This window comes from Acanthaster planci, linkage group LG03 (assembly GCF_054643075.1).
Source record: "Acanthaster planci isolate LZ-2023a linkage group LG03, COTS_SCS, whole genome shotgun sequence".
Classification (NCBI taxonomy): Eukaryota; Metazoa; Echinodermata; class Asteroidea; order Valvatida; family Acanthasteridae; genus Acanthaster; species Acanthaster planci.
The window spans coordinates 6458760-6481213 of NC_141779.1; the positions used below are offsets into that span (position 1 = coordinate 6458760).

At 40.6% G+C, this 22454-nt stretch overlaps 1 protein-coding gene across 3 annotated transcripts in view; it reads right to left on the reverse strand.

Moving 5' to 3' along the window:
• Positions 1–10777, reverse strand: part of LOC110986601 (uncharacterized) — a 51773-nt gene extending 40996 nt beyond the window's left edge. For 2 of the 3 annotated variants that reach the window (XM_022248601.2, XM_022248592.2), the window contains exons 1-3: positions 10627–10777; positions 9101–9447; positions 6467–6699 (exon numbers count right to left, since the gene is read on the reverse strand). In XM_022248601.2, the coding sequence (XP_022104293.2) occupies positions 6467–6699; positions 9101–9441 (574 nt within the window). In that variant the 5' untranslated portion in view covers positions 9442–9447; positions 10627–10777. Of the gene's footprint in view, positions 1–6466; positions 6700–9100; positions 9448–10206; positions 10303–10626 lie in introns of all 3 variants that reach the window. The other variant, XM_087134383.1, reaches the window with a different exon arrangement.
• Between the last annotated feature and the right edge of the window lie 11677 nt (positions 10778–22454).

Here is a 22454-nt window from a genome sequence, read left to right on the forward strand (position 1 = left end):
ATGTGAATATCAATCCATAGCCAGTTCTATTACAGTTTCACAGTGTACAGTCAACTCTCGATATAAAGAACACTATTATAACAAAATGGTAATATCTGCAAATCCCAATTTCTTGAATTTTTTGTGTGTTTTTTTTCGGTTTTTCTATACGTTTTAACAATGTCCTGGTTATAACAAAGTAATTTGTCTGGTCCCAGCAACTTTTTCGTACGTAGCAATAATTGTGATGAATTTTTGAAGGACTTAAAAGAGAACTAGAAGATGTTTGTTATTACAATTAATATCCACAGACAGACAGAGGTGCTTCAGATTTGGAAGCTTTTCAACGCATCATTTGTGTGTTTTTCAGCAACTTAATTCCTGGAATTGAAATGGATCTGCTAAAACATTACAATCCCTGTCATCTTGACATGTTATATGACTTGTAACTGATGGTGTCAACATCAAACAATGCCATCTACCTTCTATATAACACAATTTAAACCAAATCAAACATGTACCAGGTACTAAGGGAGAAATAGAGCTTTAAAGGATGCAACTTTAATGTCACATAACTTGTCAATTGATGACATAATTACTACATGATGTCAATTTGCATCTATAACACTTCCCTTTGCAGCTATTGAGAAAGATTCAACCCAATCAGATATGTACTTCAGGAGATGTGCGCTTTAATGTCAAGTGACTTGCTATCTGATGACATCATCACTACATGTGGTCAATTTTCCTCTATGAGACTTCCCTTTCCAGATATCAGCATGGTTTGATCTTTGAACCCAATCGAGCATGTTCTTCAAGAGATACATGTCGAGTCATTTAAGGGTCCACCTTTCATTTTACATGACTTGTTATCTGATGACATCATCATTAAGTGAGATCAATTTTCCTCTATAACACTTCCTTTCAAGATATCTGCATGGTTCGAACCCAATAGTCATGATCTCATGATGTCAGTCTATCCTACATCCCTTCCCTTTCAAGACATCTGCAAAGTTTCAACCCGATTGGACATGTACTTCAGAAGATAAGGAGAATTGAGGTTTGTCCTTTAATCTCATTTCAAGAGACTCCTGATGACTATGCTTTTCTGACACCATCTTGGCCTGATGGACTATATACATATGTGCCGAATATAAAGTCATACAAGGTCAGTCATGGATAAAAGTGCTGGAGTCTGCGAAATTAGTAAAACGTACACGTTCAGAAAATATGATGCATTTACCAGCACGGAACAGGCCAGAATCAAATTCAGGTCTGTGGCACCACTACCCTTGTGTCAGAAGACAATGACAATACACGCTCACACGCTTTCCCTGCCACGTGTTGCGCATTTTGCCAGATTCCCCCAATATAGCAAGGTTCCAAATTACACACTTTACATGTACAAAGCATATGGCTTTTACTGCTTCAGGTCTTACACCTACGGATTGTGTTGCAACCATCAGCAGCATAAGGCAATTTTTTCACTAAGGGCACATGGTAAGCATGAAAAACATAACAAGCTCAACGTCTTGGACAATAGATGCAGATAATAGCTCTATTTTGTGATGAGCAATTTCAGACTGTAGCTGTCAGAATTGATTTTTTTGTGATTTTTAAAAGGACTTTTTATTATCACTTCTGGTCTGATGACGTCATCAATCTAAATTTTTGCACAAACATTACAATTGTCAAGGAATTCCGGCAAACTTCACCCCAGACATCTGCTCAAATTAGATTATTGAATTTTTTTTACCTTTCAATAGAGGGAACTGGATGGTTGCATGATGTCACCGTTAGATGTTTTGAGGAAAACTACTGGGTCAGAAACTAGCACTGTTGGAAGTAGGTTCATATCTATCATCAATTATTGTTTCCAATCAAAAACTAGAGTAAAGATCTGCATCCACTGTGCAAGGTGTAGGGCTCCTTTCATTGTTTAAACACACTGTCCTCTGCTAATGAAAAAAATTTGCCTTCTGCTGGTAATGCTGGCAACACCACCTGTAGGGGTAAGAACCGCAACGGTAAGGGCCATATCCTCTGTACGTGTATGAGTACAAATTCAGCCAGCCTGTTTCAGGGAATCTGCCAAGTTTCCATGCAACCACGCATATCGGGCCCTGCTTATACTGTGTGTCTTACATTTTAAACAGCAGACTTACATATTCATGACAGCTGTTCGATTCCTGCCCTAATTTATCAGAAACAGCTCAGCGCTTGTCTACCAACAAACACGTTCATTTCGTTATTATTATTAATCATTTCTGGTAATGACACCAAGGATTCCTCAAAAGCACCCAAGGCACTGTAGCTCGCAAGTCTAAAGAAACCTGTACAGAGGATATGATGGGAAGCAGTTTAATAGAGTTTTAGAGGTGGGAGGAAAATCCCAGAGGAATATTCTGGGTACAACCCATGGAATCAGGTAGGGACTGTGTCACAGCTGAATTTTATGGACTAAATATTTTCTTTTTATTGGGTTTCTTCTCTTGTAGGACCATGGTTGCTGTTGGTCACAGAAATCCTAGTTTAACCCCAATTTTGTCTTATGTTTACCCTCTGGTCTAGTTGTGGAATGCATGGGCATGCATGAGTGCATCCTTAGTATTTATTGCAAGTAGATGTGTGTATATAAGGTTGGATGGAATTGGGCATGGGTGGAATTTGCTACATGTTGCGGTAGAAGGAACACGGTGTTTTGAGTTCATGCTGACATGGCCATTTTGGTTAGCTTGTGCCATCCCTTGGCTATCGGCACAGATGATTTTGGCTCTGTGAAGTCTTGGGCGTGGCTCGGGCAAGCATAGGTCAGCGTAACAACAGCAGCCATAAGTTACACTCTGTGATTTCTTTATATTGAATTGCTTGGTTGAAATTATGTGGAACTTTATTAATTTTTTCCAACACTAGAAGATAGTGATTTTGGAAGCTGTATCTGCTTTCTGGTATGGAGTAGTTTGATTATTTTCCATTCTAGATGGTCTTTGTATGATGATGTATATGGTCTGCGAAGCACTAATTTCCTTGGGACCCTGCTTTTGAGGCCTGAGAGTAGTTCCGCAGTTACTGTTCCACATTCTGAGTGTAGCCTGTTCCACAACCTGCTGTCCTTCCTGGAGCCTGATGGCTCTCTGCAGCATCGTCCTGTCCTGTGACTGTGTTTGCTCCTGTGACTCGCACGACGAGTGTTGATGGAATCTGCCGCAACTGTGACAAAGCATCTTAATCTCCCATAAACCTTCATTTATTATTGTATTACGTTCCTAATAATTTTTGATAATTTCACTGAGTTGATGATTTCCATAGAAAATATGCAGTACTCAATTCTCGATATTTGTGCACCTGTTTGCATTGTCGCACGTCTTAAAATGTGCCATTTGTTGAATGACGTACTGGTTTCACTTTGTTAATTTACAAGGGATATAGTGACACGCTTTGGGTATTGATTGTTAAATTTATGAAAGGTTTTGTTTTACCTGGAAATTGAGAATATTCGACTGAAAACCCAATCCACATGTGGACCTGGACAGAATTCTAACCCGGACTGCAGAGGTGGAAGGCGAGGAAAGAACCACTACACTTACCTGACTCACCAATATGATTTAGGTAAGACGAACAAACCAGGTAGAAAACAATTCATAAGAAAAAGAAAGCCTTTTTTGCAAATTGCGAAAAAGTAACCCCAAAAAAGAAGAAAAATGATAAGGACGGTAATTAGGCATAAGGTCAAAATACAGACGGTTTAGAAACAGTTTAACGATTGGTGTTAATCCCCCTTCGTTCCGTTCGTCGCTTGCTTTGGGGACAGCTCAACGGTTTGAAAAGAACCGTCTGCCCTGGACTGTCTAGCTGGATGGGAAACCTTGACAACAATGGAGTTTGTGGCTCACACAGCCCTAGTTGTGAACAAAAGATCCTATTCTAGGAGAACTCCAGTGGGCCCCTGTCAGCCTATACCGTGCCCAGCAAGAAATGAGACCGAGGGGTGCCCCCCCCAACATGTCCAATCCCTATACACATTCCAGACTATTGTTACTTAACACATCCCCCCAAGATGTCTGAAAGGAATTCCCCAGATTCCTGCGAGACAATAACCAACACAAAGCAGGTGGGTTCTCTCCGTCTCATACCTTGCTGCATACGAGTCAGCCCTCCTTGGCTGGCCGTAAGGATTAGTGGTTAACACCTGGTGACAGAGATGCAAAATCAACTGCATTCTAGGCTACAGACATTGTTCTAGCCACAGAAATGTTTTGAGTGGGTAATTCATGACAAAAAGACATCGCCACAAGACTTATGTTCATCTTTAATTAAGCGTTTTTTAGCGTGGGAAATAAAGAAGTTTATCTGGGAGTGACAGGAATTGCTAAACACGGTCATCTATTTTAATGCCTGATCTATCGTCTCTGAAGAGAAGTATCCACACGGACACAATATAAATTCATGTTGAACTTCAGTCAGGTGTACCAATATTCTTTGAAGGTAATAAAAAAGTCAAACTCTGTATCAAATAAAGCTGCAAGTAGGTGTCGAAGTTCGGTTCTGACACGGTTTGGAAATCTTTTGCAGAACTTTGGTTCAGTTGGAATTCAGACATATGCATATGTACATGTACAACACACTAAGACATCGAAGCGCTCACTCCGAATGTGCCGCACAGGCCTATATAGTATTTCTGTGTATAAAATATGTAAAGAATCTCCTATCTATCCCCATGCACGAGCAACTTCGATTTGAATATATTGTTCAAAACTGCTTTCCCAGAGTTTGTTTACAAGTTAATTCCATATAAAGTTACTGCCGGAGATGTGGCAGTTTCTGACCGTGTTTTGCCAGCCAGAAGCAATTGTGTTCGGACCACGCTTGACTCAACAAAACGATCGTAAGATTTGTGCAAATAGAAAAAACACAGCATGCTCAATTAGGACTTTCCTCCTTCAGTACAGAATACAATAAAGATCAAATTAGATTTTGAGAAAATTGTGTTTTGGTTATTTTTGCGAAATAGACTCAACTATGAAAATATCGCTTTCATTGCATATCTGCATGAGGAGGAACCTTCGAAGGATGGCACCCATGTGACCAAAGGAGGGATTTTCCACCAGCCTCTTTCGGAGGGATAACAGCATTTTGTTATTTGGGATCTGGCGAAATTCCATTACAACATATTCCCACTACGATCAAACCCTTCATGATCAAATGAAAGGCAAGTTAGGCCACCAAGCGAACAAAACTCCTCATGTGTGCTGCGCCGAAGCGCTGCATGCACAGAACGACTTGGCAAAATTTCCCTCCGGAGATGCCTTCGAACTAGCACGAATCCGACTGTGATCAGCATCCAATCAAAATTCATTTCGAATGGCCATTTATGACATCATTGGCCTAATATGGAACGCCATTAGCCTAAAATGGAACATGAGGGCACAGCTATCGGAGATTGGCAAATATAACAATACTAAATCTGAATATACATGAGCAAAATTGGATGTAGTGAGAATTTAGAATGGTTATGCAGCGACAATGCTGTACATTGCATATTCTTGGTTGATTTTTGAGTGATTCTCACACAGTGCTTTTTACAAACATCTCATGATACCGGGCCATTGTAAGTTGTATGTTCACACACATGTGGAGCACACCATACGACCCATTTTTCATTATGTTTGTTTTTATTAAGTTTTCTTTTATGTATTCCCACGTGCCTCAATGAAATGCCATATTAAAGCCGAACATCCGAACTGAGCAGTTTGGTTTGGTTCGGTTCAAAAGTGCCTTGTTTGATGATTTCTGGTTCAGTTCCGCGGTTCGCCTGCAGCACCAGATTAAATTATGTCCATGTTTTTTGTTTACTGTGAATTAAGTTTAATAGGTAAAGTCGAACACCAAAAATAGTATAAAACCTGACATGTTCGTTTTCCAACATGCATTTTGTGCAGCCACAAAGTATAAAAAGAGGACAAAAGAACCTTACAAAACAAAACGCAACGTGCATGCATGATTGACTTGAAGAAAAAGCATGTATCCTTAAAATCATGCAGGTGCAGCCGCAAAGTTTAAAGTCTGCCGATCTAAATCCTCCTGTGGAGCTGCAGAGAGCTCTTGTCATGCCTCACCCACCAGACCGCAGCAGCCCATGATGCGGTAATGCGATAAGTTGTCCATTGTTTACTACAAGCTGCAGAGTGAACGGTGTACTCGACCGCAAACGGTTTGGTTAGCCTCACTAAAGCGTTCGTCTGTTCGATGTTGACTGTCGGTGGGGCTTAGCATTTACAAAGCATTGAACGCTTTCAAAAGCGTTTGTATTTTGACCTCACGTCTGAGAGGAAACAGCTAAAAAAAGAAAGAAAAAACGTAAGGAAAGTAATAGTTGTTTCAGCAGTTTACCAAAGCAGCTAAAAAAAGTATGGTCGCTGCACTGCATACTTTATGCTGCGCTTGAACTTTATCAACACTCACAAAATGAGCGTGTGTGTAAACTCACCAAAGTGTTGAATTTTGTGCATCATCTTATGGTTTCCAGCCAGACTTAAAAGCTGAAACAGAAATGCCAAATGGGAAGGTGATAGAGTCTCACGTTCCTCTAGAAGTGAGAGCAACTGATAGACATTCTTAATTTTGCTGACTGCCTGCCTTCCCAGGAGATCTTTGCATCCTTGCTTAAAGCATTCCAGCTCTGCAGTAGATGTGCTATCTGCTACCTCAAGAAGTAACAGCCTGAAAAAAAATAAACACTGCATCATTTTAATTGTAAATGCAGCATTTGAATATTACATGGTAATTTACAAGTCATTTACTCATGTAGGTGGTATATCAGTAAACTTGGAATTTAAGAGACTGAAGTGATGCGAGTCATTTCACTTGTAAGCATGTATTTAACTATCCTCACCCCAGCGAATCACAGAGTTTCATACATCATGATAATATCTTACATCTGTATATGTACCAAGTATCTTTAAGTACCAGTATTTACCTTCAAGCACAGTTACATTTTGTAAATCCTCAATTCTCAATGTTCAATCCACAACAATGAACAGTGTGATATTTTACTGTATTTCAGAGTCCATCTCACACCCTTTTTCTCTGTGGGGGGTGTGTGTGAGGGGGGTTTACAGTGTCAAGTATGTTTGATCTTTACTGCACATTAAGTGCACTTGAAGATAAATTCGCTGTCACACTCACATAACACCAAAGAATGTATGTGTGCATCTGTGCTACACACATGAACTCTCGAGAATGTACCAATAGCTCTTAACACCACATAAAATATAACTATCATATCAAAATTCACAACAAATAGCATCAAATGTACAATTTAAAGATGTTACACCTGTATCTGTCAGAACAGGTGTTTCATACATGTTCTCAGCCCCCAGTTTTGTTTCTGTTGACCATGGCACCAAAAGTCAATTAGAATCAGTTACAGTTATAGACATGAAAGGAAAACCCAAGAATACTACTCTACTACTTTGCATATGCAAAGGAGATGACTTGCAGTCGAGTTGGATTTAAGTAAGGGAAATTTGTGCAACATCAGCGATGTCAACATGTCTTTCATGTCTTGCCATGCTCTTTACTCTCCATAACACTTGCCAGAACTGCCTTAATTACCACTCTCTTGCTCTCATCTACCCAGTTTTCCAATATGTGTACACTGGGACAGACAAGCCCATGTACATGTAACGTAAGAAGGGTTTAAATCCCATCAGCTTCCCTGCCCACCCGCTGAGATGGTTAACCAGGGTGAGGCTGGTGCACAGGCAACCGTATTTTGAGCTGCAGACGAAAGCTGAGAGCTATATGTGTAGATGAAGATCAATTGTTATCAGAAACCCTGAAAAGAACTAGGCAAGCCCTCCACCAGAGAAGCTTCTCCTCCCTTAGCTTTCTGTTCCCCACAAGAGGATGTACAGTTGACTGTTGGTAATACGAGCTCAGGTAAGAAAAGATTCTGGTTAAGACGAGTATATTTTGCCAGTACCGACCAAAGTGTGTACATGTTCCTATAAGAAAAAAATCTTCAATACAAGCCTGGGTGATACCAGATTTGGGTTGAGACGAGTGCTTTTTCCAGTCCGGTCAAGTGCAGATGTATTATCTACTTAACACAAGCACTTTGAAAACTCGTCAATCAACGAACCCATTCTTCTCTTTAAAATTTCCTTTAGGAATTCAACTTTAGGAATTCTAAATCCCCAAAATTAAAAAAAAATCACTTCCCGCTACAGATATGAGACCCACTCTGTGAAAATGAGTCTTAAGTCACCAGAGCCACTTTTTTGGTTTTCATTTGTATTGGAAAGAGCAAATTGACTTTTTGTTTTGATGTATCACTCAGTTTGATATCCTTATGAAAGTGGATACTCCATGGTGAAAAATGCTGTGGTTTCCTATTGATTTACACTGTGCACAATTATTCTGAAGGACTTTTTACTCCAAAGTGGCTCTGGCGACTTAAGACTCATTTCACAGAGTGGGTCACATATTACCCAGGCCCTAACCTACGCCCTCTATTGTCCACCCCCAAAAATCACTTGTTTCCTTCACTTTGTACACGTATAAAATTGCCTCTTTGAAGTCAGTCACCGACTAAATTGTTAATGCACTTATGCGCAGGTTCTGTTGCAACAACAACCAAGCAGTGCAGGTTACATTGCTCCGACAATGATTGGTGATGAGTCCACTTGCCATGTTGTTGCATTTTATTAATTTTTCGTTTCATTCTTCTAGATTGTAATACATGTTTAACAATTCCTTACTCGACCTCCTCGTACATTCCACTTTCATAAAGAACATTTTTGAACTGTTTTGAAAGCAAATTCATTACCCTTCAACGATAGTACGATCGACAAACACAAGTGGAAAAATATCTTTCACTTAAGACGAGGTTTTGCATAATACAAGATACATGTACTTAAGTTCCAAGGCCCTTGTATTAACAGGAGTCAACTGTACATTGCATGTGCACCAACTGCTGGACTGTAAGCAGAAATTTATGACTATAAACCTATGCACTCCATAAATGTTGAAAGTCTCTAAATAAAAAAAAATAAAAGAAAGACATGAAACAGAAGTGAACAACTGATGTCCACACTTTGCTACTGGCTTGAATCCTCACCTGTACTTGCTGATGGTGTGGTCTCTGTGCAACTGCTTGACAAAGTGCCTTTTGCAATAAGAATCAATAATTTTTAGAAGGTCCTTCCGATGGATCAAGTCCATCAGTTCCCACAAAAGATGGACATCATCGGCTGCAATCAATGCTCGCTTTTCAAGCTCATCAAAAATGTCAGTAGCTTGTTTTACTAATTCCAGTTTGGCCTTTGGAATGCCAAGATCTGTTATTATGAAGCTGAGCTTGTGACAATCTTCAGACCCTAACCCATCATCCAAGTTTTTGAGGAGGTGGAGGAAAGCCATGGGTTCAGCAGGTACCGAATCATCCTCCCAGAAAGTCATCCTTATCTGTAAAAAAATTAGCAAATTTCATGGAAAGATGAAATCCACGTAAAATTGATTCTTGATTCAATCATGATTCAATACTGCAACCATCAAACAATGGGTAGGAGGCCAAACTGATGGTTAGTTCAATACATGTATATGAATTTGTTTCCTGCTAATAATGCCATCAAAAACAATTTCTACTCCAATCAATCATGTACAAACACTTAAAAAAAAAGGAAAAATTTGCCCATACTATGCGCTAGTTTTTTATTTCAAAGGCAAGGTCATTGGAGTACTAAGCACACATGGTAGTCAGTGTATGGCTATGCTCGTGTGCACATATTGCTGTTCTGATGTGATACCAGACATACTACGTGTTGGGTGTGGACTACATGTATCATCATGCTCTCAGATATGAATTAGCAAGTCTTAGTCTCCAGACCAACGCTATTTTGACAGCCTGCAAACATTCTCAGGGATTGCGGTATGTCTATAAAGTGGAAGTGTGTGAAGTATACATATACATGTAGGCATGTCATGTGTATATTAAGAGATCTGACAGTTTGCCAAACTGTTGGTTAAAAAAAAAGGCTACATCCCAATAGCCTGGAATTCTGCACTATTTTTCTAAAATGTTTACACAAAGTGATCGGTACCTGGTACAGTATATTAATTTACGCTAAATACAAAGTTTTCCAGGGCTATTCGTCCATGTATTTTGTACATTTACATGCATGTACATGTATATAGAGAAGTGTTTATCTTACTGTAAACATTTACCAATGTTGTTGGGAAATACTTTAAAATTTCTCTTCACTCCCCATAGACTTTGAACACAACTGCTGACTGGCTGAAGTGGAATCAGGATGCAACATTCTTTCCAAAAAAAGTGATAACATGTTACAAACAGTGAAATTTAGCTAAAAAAATTATGAAGCATTTACTTAGAAAACAGGTTTTCTCAGACAAGTCTACAGCACAGGCATTGATGACAGGATTGTCATGTTTGTGCACAGGGTTTCCGGAAACCACCGTTAACGTTGCAATCATGACATGCATGATCGAGGCCTACATTGTCACTAGTGACAGTAACACTGCGTCAGTTCAACCATCATGTATTGTAAAGGTAACAGGCCCAGCATCAATATTTAACTGAACAAATTGAAAGTTTTTTAACAAATAAATTTGGGAATATGTCACCTGTGTTCCTCAAAATTGTTCCAAATCCCACAAATCAACAGACGACATACGTAACGTTAGTGTTTAGACTGGTTTAAGAGACCTGCTGAAGCAGCACCGCGATTCGGGTTTACGTCAATAACAAACTCCATGGAGTAAAGGGAGGCAGAAATTTTTTCACTTTGCGGCAAGGCCTACTACGGAAGTTTAAAGTGGCCATCCACAATACCGCGTTTCCGAGATAATTATCGTGGAAAGACGGAATACCCTGAAATTTCGGACGTGTTTCTCTGATAGTGTGATATGGAAAGACGTCTTATCAAGATATAATATCACGGAAAGACGGCTTGCCAAGATATAACATCATGGAAAAACGGCTTTCCAAAATAAAATATCACAGGAAGACAACTTTCCAAGATAAAATATCACGGAAATGCGTCTTTCCGAGATACAATATAACGGGAAAGACGTCATCCTAAGATATGATATCATGGAAAGACGTCTTTCCTAGATATGATGTCAAAGAAAGGCGTTTTTCCGTGATTTCCTATCCTGAAATGACGTCTTTCAGAGATGTTAATCTTTGAAAGTCGCCTTTCTGTGATAACTTAACATGGAAAGACATCTTTCCAAGACAGAATATCCTAGACGTCTTTCCTTTTTCCGTATAACAAACACACACTCGAATGTCAAAGGGCAAAAGCGAGTATACATGTTTCATTCCATGAACAGGCAATTGTTTAAGAAGTAACTCCAGCCATGGAGGAAGGAAAACAGAGTAAAAAGACTGGAAAATACTTGAATAACGTGAGTGAAATCATTCAATAAATGGTTTTTAGAAAACGGAAAGGTCAAGGATCATGTTCGTGTGCGAAAGAAATTGCGCCCACGATGATAAGTGGGTGCACCGAAAATGTTGAGTACGCCGACACGAAATTGCGCATACGGAGGTGTGGCTAAGGATAGATCGGGAGTGAGAGTCCGTGCCACACTAGTGGGGCTAACAGGTACCAGGCCTCCTAGACTGAGTTTAATCAAATCCCACACTATCTCTGAATGCTGTCATAATTCGTTGTTGTTGTTGCTGCTGCTGCTGCTGCTGCTGTTTATTGTTGTGTTTTAATGGCGCTTGCAGCAACTCAGGCTATTTGCTCCAATAACTGTACGTTTATTCATACACTTTATTTATCAGCATCACATTACGGAGTTAGGAAGAAGGTCCAGTTTTAGAGGCAGGAGGAAACTGGAGTACCCGGAGAAAACCTGTGAGAGCGAGTATGGACTGGAAACCAAATGCACTAAAAGCCTGGGGCCAAGCCAGGACTCGAACCCGGGCCTCATTGGTGCAAAGCAAGGAAAGAACCGCTACGCTAACCCACCCACCCACCCACCCCTCCTCTGTCATAATTCACCCCTGTACTTCCCTTTAGGCATTCAACACCCTCGTTTAACAGGCTGTGGGCACCCTAGTTAACTCTCATCCAAAATGCAATCAACCATTAAAGGGCCTTTCAAATCGAATTATAAATCAATGAAAAGCAAGTTTTGGCTGGTTCTTTCATGCTGGTACTTGCAAACATTGAACCAATTTGTTGCCTTAGCTGGAGGGGGACGTCTTGCTAAAGTCTCCCTGTCTGCAGCACTTCGACACAACATTATATTCGAATGTTCTTTTGTAAGCAGCATGCATTCTCAAGAAACTGTAAGGTTCCCCTCATTTACTTGCAAATTTCAGAAAGTAGTCAAGACCACCGTAGGCTGCCAAACGAAGTGGTACAATTCCCCAAATAGACGCTGTTAAAAAAATTTAAAAATAAATAAATTAAATTTGGTCACTGTTCAGTCTGCTGTGAACGAAGTGACAGAAATTACAGCAGCGTAGCTAGGATTTTTTTTGGGGGGGGGTGAACGGGCCGGGCATCAGCATCTCTTGGGAGGGCTTTATGTAGTTTAGTGAGTAAATTATTATGTGATTGTAAACATTGTTTTACCTCGCTCTATAACCCCTGACATAAAGATTGTTACTATTAAGCAACTGGCTAACTAAAAGAAAATACGAAGCAAAGCATCCTACGGGTGTGTTTCAATATCATTTAACTCATTTTTGTTGGGGAAGGAAAAGGGGGCAACCTTTTTTTCTAGCGGGGGGGGGCTGGAGGCACTGGAAATTCGTAGGGAGGCAGTGGCATTGGCCCCTCAGGCCCCCCAGTGCATAATTGGGTGATATTTCAAAGAAGACACATCAACCCTCACAAAGGCCGCTCCTTTGATTCAAATAATTATACGCCCTACTTGCAAATGCCAATAATATCCATTTCGTTTCTATACACCCTCTTTATACATTTTAATCAATGTGATACTTTCAAGCCAACCCAACATAATTATTGGGATGGTGAAGTTTGAGGCCCGCAAGCGAGCCAGGAGGAGTGCATGTAGACCTTTGGATACCTTTCTATGTAAAAATTAACGCTTTGAGTGAACTGTAGGGCAGTCAAAATTTAATGTTCACAAAGTGGGTTTCAAATTGTGATGGGCAGAGATGACTTTAAATCAGGCGGAAGGCTCATCACATGTGGGGGGAGTGCAGTGTCCCACTGTTTCAACTGGGGGACCCCCCCCACACTTTTCGCAGGCCTTTCAATTGGGTAGGCTTAATAGATTGCTCTATGATTAACGGCTGAAGCCAGATTGTCTCATGTGCCTCCCCCCTCACTTTGAAAATCGTTCCATCGTCATTGGTCTAAAGGTTGCAGTTTCAAAAACAACAGGCTCATTAAAGGGGCTTTGGCAGTTCTCCGCAGCTTGTATTATTTTAAGGCCAGCTGGTAAAGGGGCACTGGTAAAGGGGCATGTTTATGATTTGCTTTCTTGCTCAGTGATTTGGCTCTTCAGAGCCTCCTTAGATGAGGAACTTGGCGCGGGCGGAATGAAAATAAGTATTCAAAGAAGTCACCTTTCCAAGGTCTTTATTAAATTTAACACTTACTTTTGTCCAATGCAACTATAAATACTTATAACTGAATCCTTATTTCTGCCGCATGAACCTTTATATTGGACAAAATGTCATGGTTAATCTTTCCCCCACCTCCATGATCTCATGTGTCTGAGGGCATGGTTTTTACGCCATAATAGATCGGCCCCATTTTGCAACTTGCAAAATTATTTGTTATAATTAAAACAAGGCCTCTTTGGTGATCTTCAATAAGAGAGAACAAAGAACAAACAAACAGCCGACCCAAAGACGGAACAAATTTAATTTTATATTTCCATTTTCTTACACTTAAGATGGATTTATTTGCAGATTAAATTATCTACATGAATTTTGTTTTGTTGTTTTCACAATTTGTTGTACATTTTACACTTATGCTTTTTTATTTTGTATATTTTCTCATTGTAGTATTCAGGTATATTATTGATCATTGTTTATTTAGCTTTGGATTGGATGAGCAGGCTTTCGAGTCACTGTGTCTTTCGCTGTTTGCTCATCCTGGCCGTCGTAAGTTTGGGTTGTCTTTTCTGTGCATACAGTTGTAATGGATGACTAGTTGTGGTTTTCTTCCATATCCCTTTCTCTGACTCTTCCCACTACTGTACGTAATTAGTCAATGCGACTTGAGTGGAGACTCTCCTCTCTTTGACTTGGAACAAGACTACACTAACTTTAATTAAGGCGACAAAAGTATTGTTGGTTTTTGTACAGGCAGCTAAGTTAATTTATCAGTTAGAAAAAAGGGAACAGTAGAGTTAAATTTTCATGAACCATTATGTTTATTGTGATCAGGGATATTTCTTTATAAAGTAATTGTCATAGTATCGCTCAGGTTGTATTTGGTTAATATTTGCTCTTTGCACGAACTACATGTTACTCATTCAAAACCCTCAGCCCATGCGGTTGCTAGGCATGCAAGGCAGTGCCTGCCATATCTTTACAGGTGGCCCCCGGGCCCAGACAGCGAATAAATATCCAGAGCCAGAGAGAGGATAATTGACTCCTTGTCCTTTCCTGGGCTCATACATATACATGAAACACAACCAGAACCTGCGTGCTGTCACAGTCATCCCCCACAGTCCCGAAGCAACACCCCCTGGACCTGTATCCGCCCGCTCCGCCATAGGTCCCTCCCTCATACTGAACTTCTCCTTCCCAACCCCTCCCCCACTCTACCCCTCCCCAATCCCACTCCACCCCTCCCCTAACCCACTCCACCCCTTCCTTCAACCCACTACACCCCTCCCCTAACCAACTGCACCCTCCTGCCCCCCCTCGCTATTTGTATTTGTTAAACTAATTTGTTATTTTTTTCTTGTTTTCCAAATTTGGTGGAATAAATGATAAAAATGACTATAATGACGATAATAATAATAATAACAACCAACAACAGCAAAATGTCATGGTCACTTCATGTTTTTAAGTAAACGGAAAGAACATTTCATTGTGTATATATTCCTTTAGAAAATAGATTATAAAAATAAACCATGTGTGTATAAAGCATACAAAACAGTAGATATTCACAGGTATAAAAGCTGAAGGAAAACTAAATGGCAAAGCAAAACCTTATCAGGGAAGACTGGAACCTAAACCTTCAGATTTACGAACTAGGCTTGTGTGCACGTGTTCAATCCAAACATTTTTCTAGTATACTTTTAGAGGTATCAAAATTGTTGTATTTTCTACACTCAAAACTAAGTTCAGCGTCAAGAAAAACTAGTAGTAGGGATGGGAGAGTTCTGGACCACACGCCCTTTTCACCCCCTTTCACCCACCACACTCACCGGGGATTTCCACTCACCTTTTGACCCCGGCGCACTTTTCCTGTAAACAACTCGTGACTCGACGCTAACCCCCTTTCACCCACACGCGCCGGGGATTTCCACTTCACTGACCTTGAACTTTTGACCCCGGCGCACTTTTCCTGTAAACAACTCGTGACTAGCACCGATCGCACCAGCAATCACTCACAAACAAAAAAGGGACTTCCCGTCGACCTGAACTCGTTATAAAAAATGATAAAAAAAATAAACAAACAATAATAAAAATACATAAAAATAAATGGTAGATCAAACTACAAACGTGAATTGTTATTTTTGCAAAGACACGAGAGATTCGATCGATTTGATAGATTCGTACGATTGCTTTCGTTGTTTAAATTCCAAAAGTTTACGCAAATGCACCGATTGTAAAGAATGCCACAATTGCCACCAATGTAACTATTGCGTCAGATGTAAGGACTGCTCCACCAGCGACGATTGCGGTAGATGTATAAATTGCGTGGCTTGTTTTAATTCATACGACTGCCGGAATTCAAATGCCTTGGACAGTTGCGAGGACTGTTACGAGTGTGCCCGTTGTATCGAATGTTTTGGTTGTACCTATTGCACCTGCTGCGTGAATTGTGTCGAGTTGGAAGGAATACATCACGTGGTGCTCGTAGATGGCAAGCATAAAAAGCTGAGGCACGCGCGAGAGAACCAGCCACTGCCCGATTCATCGACTAAACTCGACGCGGATTTATACAAAATTGGATTAATTATTAAATACGACGCTGATGTCGAACATTTAATTAAAGTAGAAATCCCACTCGAATAAAAATGAGAAAATTTTTGGTCAAAGCCGGGAAAATCAGAACCATGTCAACTCAAGTATTTATCGTTTCGGACGACCACGAGCGTCTCAATGCCGACAACTGCGATCCCAATGTCACATACGGGCCCTTTCACCCGAGTAAATTAATTATTTCAAAACCCGTGGTTAAAGAAGGGACCTACACTTCGCCCATTTTTACCATCACAACGGCCAAAACAAACGCCTGTTGATTATGACGATAGAACCATGTTACGGTATAAACCCACTTTACAAATACGGCACTCGAGATAAAACGCCTGAAAACATCCAAGGCCGTCAAATTTGTTACCAGATACAATCACCTACGACAAACGCACTCGATCACATAAATTTGGCCGTTTATAAATTTATTGAGTCTCAAGGGTCTAATCTCCCGTCTAACACCGTGAACGCCTACAAAGCTAGTCATGATATCGATGAATTGAACAAGATCGAATATGTAGTTAAACCGCCTTATACTGCTAAAAACCAAATGTACGTTAAAATAGATCCCTATGCCTCCCTATTTGATCACCGAAAAAGATCTATCGACTCTTCAAATATCGATAAATTTATCAATAAGAGATGCGACGTGCAATCATTTATTTGTGCAAAAGACGTATACTACGGTACCCACGGTTCACTGTCTTGCGGAGCAAGCGTTAGGTAAAGAGTGACAGCGGCAATGTTGAAAATTAGAAACGACTGTCTAATTTCGAGTAAGTTGGCGTTGCAAGCGTTTAGCGGATTTGAATTAAAAGTCGATTAAATTTGAAAAATCAATTTAACCTCGGTTATTCCTCGGAATAACTGGGGTTTATTTTCTTTTTTAGCTTAAATAAATGACCTATATATATAAAAGATGACTGATGCAGAACTTTGTCACTTGCTGAATCTAAAGGAAGTACACATAGCAGGATCTCAAAAACAAAGTAAACCGATACCTCCTTGTAACCACCAAATATTTGAAATAGATGAAAGATACGCGTGTAAACATTGTGGTCTAATTTGGGGGTTTGCTTCGCTCACTTCTTTCACCCCTGCCGACATGGGAGATAGATACTACAAGCATCACGTTTGGAGGAAACCACCGCCACCAAAATCGAGAAAAAACCTACAAAAATATATCATTTGCTTTAAAAACGGCGAAGCGGGTGAAATAGAATATAAATTAAACCAAGTTTTAAACGGTAAGATCTCCAGAGGTAAACCGTTGAAGGCTTTAATCGCGGTATGTTATCAAGAGACAACTGGGGAAACCGAATCTCAAGTGCAAGATCTATTTCAAGTTTCGGATAAGCACTGGGAAAACGCCCTCGATAAATTAAACCTCGTCAAACAAGATTTTTCAAAACGTATATAATAAAATGGAGACTCACACGTTTTACTTAACCGAGAGCGAGCAGACGTTTAAATTGAGAGATGTCATCAACAACACCAAAGGCGACAAGGTCATCAGAGTTAAGAATATTCATTTTGAAGCTGGATATTTTAACGTAACAAACGCCACTGAAATTGAGTGGGATACAAACTTGGAGGGTAGGCCCGCGGGAGTACTTGGCGAACGACCGCCCGGAATACCCTCAGTTGAAAGAACGGACGCATCTCCCAATTCAGAATTAGTACAAACAGCTAAAAACAGATTGATCCAAGCAAATAAAAGAGGCAATTTAGCGCGAGAAATTGGAATCATCGCTGATGAAATTGAGCAGCCGAACCAAGAAATCGCAACTTTAGAAGATCAGTTAAACCAAAGACAACCATCAGAAATGCGATCTCTTTTAGCTTTTGATATCGACGATAAAAAAGTAAAATCAGCTCACTGCTCGAGGGGCAAAGACAAGCTTTAGATGAAATCTACGAAGGGAATCTCCCAACTCGACCTACCACCACCAACTCCCCCGTAACACCCACGAGACCCAGAAGAGAATTGACTAAAAGACTGTTTTTGACAGGGCTAACTGAACCTATATATGACAGACTTCATTCGCGAAGCTCATCTGAACCATTACCTCAGGGCCAAAGAGGAAGCATTGTGGTATCCCTCGGTTATTATGGCATGGACTGGTTTCACTTTTTGTGATTCCGGGTGTTTCTTTTAAGGTTCACTCAGAATCTAAACGGGTGACATTGGCCATTACGGACCCAATCTCAAGTTGCGATTAAACAAAGAAGCTATTGAACTTACCCAAAATAAAACTTTTACCCAACGTTATTTACGAAGGCAAGTACGATTTAAACCCATTGAAACTCGCGTTTATTCATTGCAAACAATTAAATACATTTTACAATTTTTACAACGGGCAGTCTTTAGACTTGCTGTACGTGATAGCTACCGAGCCTCGCACCTGTAATCACTGTGAAACGCCTAAAAAGTTAATCGACAGGAACATCAGTGAATTGACTTTTTCTGTTAAAAACGATAGAGGCGAGCTCTTGAATAACATCGGCAAAATTTTAATCGAGTTAGACATTTTTCAAAACGCGTGATTATAAAAGTAATATTATAATAAAAAATGACGACTAACGTATACCCGGATTTTAAGTAAAACACCCGGAGTTGACTTTAAACTCGGCTGAACAAGCGGAAACCAAAATATACAGACTCAGAAAGATCGAAGAAATTAAATCTCAAATCCAAAGAGAACGTGACGCGAGAGAAAATAGTTACAAAAAGATCAAACGACTTTTAACCGCACTCGGTACGTGGAGTATGGCATGGAAGCAATTGGTGCCACATCAACACCGTTGGCATTCCCGCCAATTTGGGAGTCGTAACCGGACCCGTCGGACTTGTGATGGAAGGCATCGCTATCGGTGCGTTTGGCGCTTACGCGATATTGAAATACACCTCCCGTAGACTCACCCACAAAACTAAAAAACACGACCAAATTCGAATGTTGGCAGACGCTAAATTTAACACCATCGAGGAATATGTATCTCACGCGATTAAAGACGGTGACATATCCCAGGAAAAATTTGTCCTTATTTTATCCGAGCTGAAAAAGTTTAACGAGATGAAAGAAAAGATCAGATCGCGTACGTCTACAAAATTGGAGGAAACTAAAGAAACTTCTAAAGAAGAATTTGAACGCCAAGTCAACGAGAGAGCAGAAGCGCTGGCCAACGAACGGGCGGCGGTTTTAAAAAAAGATCTTATGAAAAAACTTGGCGAATAACTTTAACAAAGTCGGTTAAGTTTAAAGAAAAGCCAGAATCTCCACCCGCTTATCGAGAAGCGATCGAAGCGAGCACACCGAACAAAACGACAACGAGCGAAGCGAGTATTTTCACCCAACCGACGGCCCCTCCTTTTTAAAAGTCTTTTAAAATAAATGGGAGGCAATTTTAGTAGTCTAAACATTGTAGTCAACGAAGACAATTTACAGCTGAGTTTCTAAATTTGACGCACGCGTATGGGCCGGCGGTGTGGGTTTTGATCTGCTGTCTGATCCCAATCCATATGTCTCGGCTTTATTTAACTTTCACGTGTATTACACCGTAAGAAAAATATTTTACGACTGCGTGATGCCCATTCCTAGCGACGACGTATTTGACGCGTTACGCAATAATTACGACCATCGGAAGTTTACCGACACGTGCCTTTTATACGGAGTAGACCCGAATAAATCGTATAAACAAACAAGAGACAAATTATCTGCCGGATTAGGCACCGCTCATTATTACGACGACGGTTACGTACCTGTTCCGGGTAAAAACTACGACGCGCACGACTTACACGTGACCAACGGTAAATACGCGGGATCTACTTACAAGGGATTTGGCTGGGCTAAACTGCCTAAAGGTTCCGGTCACGCGAGTACCTACACGGTCACCTGGATTTCACAGTCGGACGCGGTTACTTTGGCCTGGTGGGATTTTGTTCCTAAAAAGTCTTGGTTGACGAACGTGGGAATCACCAAGGTAAACGAATCAATTCGAGCTTACGTCTACGCGTTACTCGGGGCACAGGCACAGACCAAGACCAGCGTTTTGGCCACCGGCACCGGATTAGACGCGCAACGGCAATTTATTATGATCGTGGAGTCTTTAATTAATTCGGACCCCGATCTCGAACAGTCGATCGACCAATTTCAAATTCGCTACAATACGTGAAAACGCCTTTGAATTTCGTAGTCGCCCCGGTTTATACCTGGTGCCCTCTGACATGGACTTACGCATCGGCACTTTTGAGGGTTATAACAATAATTTACAAGTCGCGACTGCAGATATGAAGACTGGATACGTACCGAGTTTGAATGAAGAACCAGAACCGGAAGTGTTACCGAGACCAATTGTATAGCCAGTTTTAAGTAAGTCTTTAGACGCTCACTACGAAGAGAAACTATCATTAACCGTCAGAGCCGTTGCCGTGGGTGTCATCGGTTTTACGTTGTATAAAATTTTAACTTAAACGGTTTGATTTAAGGCGTACAAACAAGGTCCACACGTGCTCAGCCACCAATCCGACCGTTTTACTCGCCACGTTAAAAATCCAACTCAAAGCGCTACCAATGATTCCGAGCAGAGCGCCTAAAGCTTTCAACCCGAGTTTCTTCAATACGTTTGCCAAGTTCCACAGCTGATGTTTGATCCAATCGGTAATTCCACCTTTGGAAGGAGGAACTGGCATTGGTTTAGGTGCGGGTGTTGGTTTGCTCGCTCCGCTCGCTCCGGCAGCTCTGACGCTAGCCACGATACTACTAACGATGGTACTCATGGCTAAACTAAAAGCCGTTAAAATGCTTACGATCGTGACGCCTTGTTCCCGAAATATCGTTCGAATCTTGTCGCGTAGTGTCAAATCTGAATTCATGATCTCGTTTCCTTGATGCGATTAATTTGACTCCTCAATTGATCGGTATTTCTATCGATTACTTCTAATCTACCCCGTCTTTTGACTCGTAAGTCGCCCAATTGCCGTTGAAGTTCTGTACGCTCTCCTCCAGATGTCGCTTTTCAAACTCGGGTTCGACCTGTTGAATTTTTGCGTCTAACTGATCTAATTTACCTTGATTTAAATTAATTCTCCTTTTACCGTTTGCAACGATTTATCTAAAGCGACGAGTTCTCTGTAATTTAACCCTTCGGATTGAACGGCTACGTCACGGGTGATGTCTTCTACGATGTCGCTCGCTAAATCAGCTTCTTGGGGTAGTTCTACCAATTCTATGCTCTCGGGATGAATTCCGCGAGTTTACGGGCCACTTTTTGCGCCTGTTGTTTCGTTTTGCCAGAAACGTAATCTCACAAGCCTAAGACGCGTCTTATAAAATCTGTGTTTGTTCTTTGTCTAATAGTGTTTAGGCTAAGAAATACTTCACTATTGTTTTCTTGGGTTAAAAGAACTTTTTTCCCTTCAAACTTTACGTACAGGCGATCTTTACATTTGGGTCTTTAATTTCTGTTTCGTAGCCAGTTTCTCCTTTAATAGCTGAGTAAAAATCGTTCACTTTAGATTCGCGTAACAATTGCCTAAGCTCCATTAAGTTGACTTGTCTTGTTAGTTTTGTTTCGTGTAAAGGATCGACGTCTTTAATTTATTCGTAGTATCGCTTTTCGCTCTCTAAGCCGCCATATATTTCATCTTCTTCGTCTGGCCCAACAGTAGTAGGATGTGTAAAATCAGGGTCTTCTAACAACGACGTTTCATTATAGTCCCAATCTAAATCCTTTTGATTTGTTTCTTCGTTATCTAGATTTAACAGAGGTATTTCCTCGGGATCGAATCCTCCTTCAGCCATGTCACTTTAACTTTAAAATAAAGAAACTTAAGCGGTGGGCAGGTCGCGGGCAGGATACCTTGCGCTACCAACCAACCCTGGGTGGCCAATGCACCGCTAGACAGCGGGGTCAATTTCAACCGTCTTCGGCAGATAATTTATTTAAATCCGGCGGTTTGATTTTAAATAGCTTGCTCGATAGCATGGCGTAACCGAGCGATAGCCCCGAAACGACTGCACCGTGGTAAACAGTATTCGCGATTCCGTTTACGTCGATTGATTTAGCGTTACTCATATTTAATAATAAGGAATCTTAAATTTATTCCATGTCTAAAATCTCTTCTTCAATTTTTTTTTCTTGGCTCGAGTTTGCTTTTTTCGGTCGCTTTTGGGTTGAACTAATTGGTTCTTGTTCGTTTCGGCTTTCATGGGCGTCAACTTGTTTTTCCAAATTAAATAGACCGCAAGCGCTCCAATCGCCAATCCACCAAATATCAAGTTTCTGTTTTCTCTAGCCGTTTGAT